Source organism: Cyprinus carpio, chromosome A24 (assembly GCF_018340385.1).
Source record: "Cyprinus carpio isolate SPL01 chromosome A24, ASM1834038v1, whole genome shotgun sequence".
In the NCBI taxonomy this organism is placed as follows: Eukaryota; Metazoa; Chordata; class Actinopteri; order Cypriniformes; family Cyprinidae; genus Cyprinus; species Cyprinus carpio.
Genome location: NC_056595.1, coordinates 25,796,909 through 25,801,908, shown reverse-complemented (window position 1 = coordinate 25,801,908; position 5,000 = coordinate 25,796,909). Strand labels below are relative to the sequence as shown.

The 5,000-nt window shown below is 46.2% G+C and overlaps 3 protein-coding genes across 3 annotated transcripts in view; 1 reads left to right on the top strand and 2 right to left on the bottom strand.

The window, feature by feature from the left end:
- snx16 (sorting nexin 16) overlaps positions 1 to 598 on the bottom strand; it is a 6,204-nt gene extending 5,606 nt beyond the window's left edge. The window contains exon 1 of the mRNA XM_042714874.1: positions 353 to 598. Coding sequence (XP_042570808.1) covers positions 353 to 598 — 246 coding nt within the window. The remainder of the gene's footprint in view (positions 1 to 352) is intronic.
- Positions 599 to 1,201: 603 nt separating this feature from the next.
- On the top strand, positions 1,202 to 4,046 carry pigm (phosphatidylinositol glycan anchor biosynthesis, class M). Its single transcript, XM_042714872.1, is given in 7 exon segments — positions 1,202 to 1,312; positions 1,389 to 1,561; positions 1,927 to 2,204; positions 2,206 to 2,415; positions 2,500 to 2,740; positions 2,815 to 2,916; positions 3,003 to 4,046. Coding segments are annotated over 6 exon segments (1,149 nt in total). The 5' UTR covers positions 1,202 to 1,312; positions 1,389 to 1,408; the 3' UTR covers positions 3,168 to 4,046.
- A 19-nt stretch (positions 4,047 to 4,065) lies between these two features.
- The window catches only part of ahrra (aryl-hydrocarbon receptor repressor a), a 22,729-nt gene continuing 21,794 nt past the window's right edge, over positions 4,066 to 5,000 (bottom strand). The window contains exon 9 of the mRNA XM_042714871.1: positions 4,066 to 5,000. This exon is cut by the window's right edge and continues 1,292 nt beyond it. The gene's annotated coding sequence lies outside the window, so the exon portion shown is untranslated.

Sequence of the window (5,000 nt, the reverse complement as noted above, 5' to 3'; positions counted from 1 at the left end):
AGGGACTCATGCACAACCATCTCAAAACAGAAAGACAGCCGTGGATCATCAGGTGACCACACACAGTATTAAAAACCAAGGGTTCCGAAACTTTTGAATGGGGTTCTTTTAATAATTTCAGCAATCTTTTGCTGAAACTTTGCCCAAACTTTGGAGCCGCACTGTATACTGCCTCCACAGGTTTCTCCCATCACTGGGGCTAAGCTAGAGGACATGTGGGCGGGGCCGCAGCTTGTGATTGGTCAGACACACGCGGTTCTTACACCGAGAGCCCTGGGTCCTGCTGAAGCGGACTATCTCTGTAGGAACTGAGCAGATCCTGCTGTACTGATGTAAGATCTGAAGGACTCACTGTAAATTTGGCCCTCTCCTCCATCACCTCGTACCCCAGCACGGTGGGCGTGATAGGCCGCTCGTCCCAGCTCTGTCCCGGAGTCTCGGGAAGCGGGTGGCTGGAGTACTCCACCGAGCGCTGGGTGCCGCTGAGCCTGGCGCGGGTGACGGGACTCGGGCATCTGTCCGCGGCTCTCTCTCTCTCGCTGTCCGCCCGCGGAGCGCGCTGCATGGGCACGGGTACCGGAACAAACGGCGTGGCCATCGCTCCACACACCTGCGGAGACACACGGAGCCCTGAGGAGGTGTGTGAGGACTGCTCGAGTTAGGAATATAAACACACACTAACTATCTGAGGAGGAAAATCAGCGCGTCACACTGAGTCATGATTAAAGCCAAATCAACGACACGCGATAACCAAACAACAGCAAGTGTACACCATATTTGATTATCTTGTGTAATTCAGCCACATTTCATATGTTCCATAGTAGTAATAATAAGTGAATATGTTCATCTTTACTGTATGTTTCGCTCGTTGTTATTCCTCCATCCACCGATTGACGCTCGGCCGGAAAAACGTCATCACGCCACGGCGGAGATGACGCGTAACCTACGCTTGAAAAAAAAACGTGTTATGTTTTTGTGTGTTACTCTTGTGAGCCGATTCTTTCCGATTAACTATTTAAATCTGTTCAGAAATCGCTTTGGTCGAACTGGACTGATGCGATAGGTTCTGTTTTCAAGGTTTGTTTCGTTTTAATCGAACAGTAAAATCCCTGAACAGACTGCGCGCGTGAACATATTGATCAGTGTCGAAGTGAGAGAAATGAGTCGCTCGGCGCAAAAGAGGCGGTGCTTCATGGCACTTCTCCGATTGGTCAGAATCTTGTGATCTGCAGTCACGTGGACTCGGGACGCGGAAGTGTGGGTTTCCAGGAAGCTTGATTCCCTCCGTGGCCTGTGTGTGTGTGTGTGTGTGTGTGTGTGTGTGTGTGTGTGTGTGTGTGTGTGTGTGTGTGTGTGTGTGTGTGTGTGTGTGTTTGTCTTTTTTTTTTTGTGTGTGTGTGTGTGTGTGATGGATGCTCCGCTGTGTGTGCTCTTCAGCGCCGCGGTTCTGATCCGCCTCGTGCTGCTGTGCTTCGGTGTGTACCAGGATCAGAATCTGCAGCTCAAGTACACGGATGTGGATTATCACGTGTTCACTGACGCGTCCAGGTTCATCACGCAGGTGTGTACTGTGCTGGTGTAGAGCTGTGTTCTGTGTGGAAACTCACTCTTACTACATAGGAAATAAAAATCATGCTTTGACAAATCATCATTATGAGGCTAACAAAATTATGACAATAATGATGGCATGAAATGCTTAAAAGTTACAGTTATGAGGAAAAAAAGTCAAGTCAAAATTATGACAGTCATAATGAGATAAAAAGTCATAATTTTTGTCTTAACTAAAGGACACTGAATTGATGTGTGTTCATTTTCTCATTCCTGTTAACAATAAGAAATGGGAGTCCTATCCAATAACCTGACAGACTAGTGTTTCTGAGCGTGAGCCTCAGGGTCAGCTGAATGTGTGTAATGCTGGTTCTGCAGGGTCAGAGTCCGTACGAGAGATCCACGTACCGCTACACGCCTCTGCTGGCTCTGGTTCTGACGCCGAACGTCCTCCTGAGCGCTCACTGCGGGAAGCTGCTGTTCGTGGGCTGTGATCTTCTGTCCGCTCTGCTGCTCTTCCGGCTGCTGCTTCTGCGCGGCGCGGCCCGGAGCTCGGCGAGGGTTTACTGCGGTCTGTGGCTGTTCAACCCGCTGACCATCGGTGTGTCCACCCGCGGGAATGCCGAGTCTCTGCTGGCCGTGCTGGTTCTGTTCACACTGCTGTGTCTGGACCTTCGGTCTGTCTGTCCACATGAAGATCTACCCGGTCACTTACGCGCTGCCCATCACTCTTTCCCTGGCCGGAGCACCGTCCCGCGGCCGAGGACTGATCCAGAACCTGCTCCGCTGCTTCAACAAGGACCTGCTGCAGTTTGCGGCTGTTTCTGGATCGGTGTTCTTCGCTCTGAACCTCACCTTCTACAGCGTGTGAGTCACTCGAGTAGTTCTGTAGGATCTGTTCTTCTTGATTCTCCTCTCTCAAGCTGCCTGCTGTTTTCGTGTCTTTTGAAGGTACGGCTGGGATTTCCTCCAGGAGTCTTATCTGTTCCACCTGACGCGCAGAGACACACGTCACAACTTCTCTCCGTACTTCTACATGCTGTATGTGACGGCGGAGCATCGCTGGAGCGGTGTTCTGGTGCTCGTCTGCTTCCTGCTGCAGCTGCTGCTGCTTTTGCTGTCCTCGCTGGCCTTCTGCTGCTCCATCCACACCGCCGTCTTCGTCGGCTTCAACAAAGTCTGCACTTCACAGGTGCGCAGGCGTCTCTCAGCTGTGTGTGCTGCGCTCCGAGGGCTCTGCTGACCGTGCTGTGCTTCTCTCTGCAGTATTTTCTGTGGTATCTGTGTTTGCTGCCGCTGGTTCTGTCTCGACTGACGCTGGGTCTGGGACGAGGCCTCGGGCTGCTGCTGCTGTGGTTTGTGGGACAGGTGAGCTGAATATCTCTGTTTAGAACAGCGTGAGTCTTTGGCAGCAGGGCCGAGTTTGTCTGTCATGTTTGTGAATGTGTTCTCAGGCGCTGTGGCTGTCGCATGCGTATTATCTGGAGTTCGAAGGCTGTAACAGCTTTGCGCTCATCTGGATCGCCGGCCTGCTGTTCCTCCTCATAAACTCTCTCATACTGGGACAAATAATCTCCCATTACAGACCCGCAGAGGGCCAGCTGAAGAAGAGAGAGTGACAGACGCCGACCTGAACATCATCACTTCACATATCATGACACCTTGAATAATACTCCTGAGCAACGATCACATGGAAAGATATGTAAAGAGTGTTTCTGCGTGTCTGGATTTATTTTCATGCAGATGCTGGAGATGGACGAGCTGACCACTAGATGTCGCCCACAGCAGTTTTACAGATCTGATGTTGAACAAGTGGAGACAGACTTTGTGCTGGATTTGAAACACTTTAAACACAGACTACATTTGAGACGGAGTCAGTTGCTCTCACAGATGGACTTGTGTTTGTGTAAATGCTCGTGATAACGAGTGTTTGTGTCCATGCAGAAATTATCACAATGTGAACAAACATGTTTTATGAACGATATCTACACGTCAGATCTTACATGTGTGAGTGAAGAGACAAGCTCCGCCCACCCGACGATGTCAGCACCAATAGGAGGGCGTGTTGAGTGGTGGTGGGCGGGGCATCTGATGGTCCTGATGGCGTGTGGAACGAGAAGAAAGCGGCTCAATTCAAAGAAGATTCACTGCTGAAGCTGAATAATCCAGCTCTGGTCCGAGAGAAGAAGGGGTTAAACAGGATTATCATCTCACCTGCTGGGACTAGTTTGCTCTCTCTGTGTTTGCTTCATTACAGCAGAACCATGATTTAAGCTTTAAAAATTTTTCTGTTGTCACATAATGTTCTGGTTAACTTTTTTCCAAAATACTGGCCGCAGTTATTGAATGAACAGAACCAGTCTGCAGATCTGTTTATGTCTGACACTCATATTTCTCACACACAGTGCTGTCTTATTCAAGTGATCAAAAGAAGAATGTGAATCACAAGTGGAAATTATTATTTCTGTCATTATTCATATTAAAATACTGCAATAGTACATATGCGTGGACTTTTCATCATACAAGATTTTTATTTTTATAAAAGTAATAAATATAACAGGAAGACCCACGTCTGAGTGTTGCTGCTTTGCAGCTACAAACTTGTGTAAAACATTTCTGTATCTTCTGTTAATATTTATTGCCCATGCTGAATGCCAGAGGCAAAATGTCATGTTAAAATCCTTCCTGAAAAAGTGCAAAAGGCCATTAAACAATAAATACAAATTATTGATACAAATGAACCTTCCAGAAACAGCTCGTCAAACACCAGGGAGTCACGAGGACATTACGCCTCGGCAGGGTTTCTTTCGGATAACTAGCCCCAGTAGTGCAAGTGCAGCATTATTACTATTATTTATTAATACTTTACCATTTATTGATACATTTGAACAGTAGTTTTATATAAAGTCATAGTTACAAGCCCTAAACTTCAGAGCATGCTCGATTAAACACATGAAATGTTTGGCATTCTTATCAATGCTGAAGAGAATTTAACATCACAATGTTTAAGAGCCTAAATATTTGACTATTTATTATTGTTTTATTACTGGTCTGCTTCAACAGATTAGTTTGGTGTTTTTCTTTCACCTCGAGGCTGTTTAAAGAGATTTGTTGATCCAGCTGAACACAAACTTCTGATTCTGTTTTTAAACTTTTAAATGCTTAATAAAGATGCAGAAGAAATGCTTTAATAAAACAAGTGTTAAAAGTAAACCAATGATCATGATGATAGACTCTAAGCAAATCCCGAACCTTCAAATCAATCTTTGATTTTTTCCATTTCAAATAAAATATACAGAATAGTTTCAGATTGTTGTAATTTTTTTCTGTTCTCATTTTTACGTTAGTAATTTTTACTTGTCCATTTTCAACAAACAGAAAAACTGAGAAAGAAATATTAGCCTCACTTTACAAAAGTGCATAGAAGAGAATAATGAAAGCTCACCAAACGA